The sequence below is a fragment of the Arachis duranensis genome, chromosome 3 (assembly GCF_000817695.3).
Source record: "Arachis duranensis cultivar V14167 chromosome 3, aradu.V14167.gnm2.J7QH, whole genome shotgun sequence".
Classification (NCBI taxonomy): Eukaryota; Viridiplantae; Streptophyta; class Magnoliopsida; order Fabales; family Fabaceae; genus Arachis; species Arachis duranensis.
Genome location: NC_029774.3, coordinates 42573364 through 42573651, shown reverse-complemented (window position 1 = coordinate 42573651; position 288 = coordinate 42573364). Strand labels below are relative to the sequence as shown.

At 54.2% G+C, this 288-nt stretch overlaps 1 protein-coding gene across 1 annotated transcript; it reads left to right on the top strand.

Annotated features, from left to right (window-relative positions):
- Positions 1-288, top strand: LOC110278551 (ethylene-responsive transcription factor 3-like). The gene has a single exon (XM_021136810.1). It carries the CDS (start codon positions 1-3, stop codon positions 286-288), a length of 288 nt encoding a protein of 95 aa, XP_020992469.1.

Here is a 288-nt window from a genome sequence, read left to right as displayed (position 1 = left end):
ATGGGAAGAGGCAGAGGAGTTGCGGCTCTGAAACCCACGGCGGCGGAGGTAAACGAATCAAGGCCGATGCTAGTATTGAAGGAAGTTAGATACCGTGGCGCGAGGAAGAGACCGTGGGGAAGATTCGCCGCTGAAATCAAAGACCTGTTGAAGAAAGCAAGGGTTTGGCTCGAAACCTTCGATTCTGCCGAGGACTACCTGCGCTTACGATGCCGCCGCAAGAACACTCTAGGGACCAAAAGCCAAGACCAATTTTTCTCGCCGCTCAGGATCCAGCCCTCGATGTAG

Excerpts from the sequence above, each read along its gene's own strand:
- LOC110278551 (XM_021136810.1), top strand. The coding sequence starts at position 1 with ATGGGAAGAGGCAGAGGAGTTGCGGCTCTGAAACCCACGGCGGCGGAG.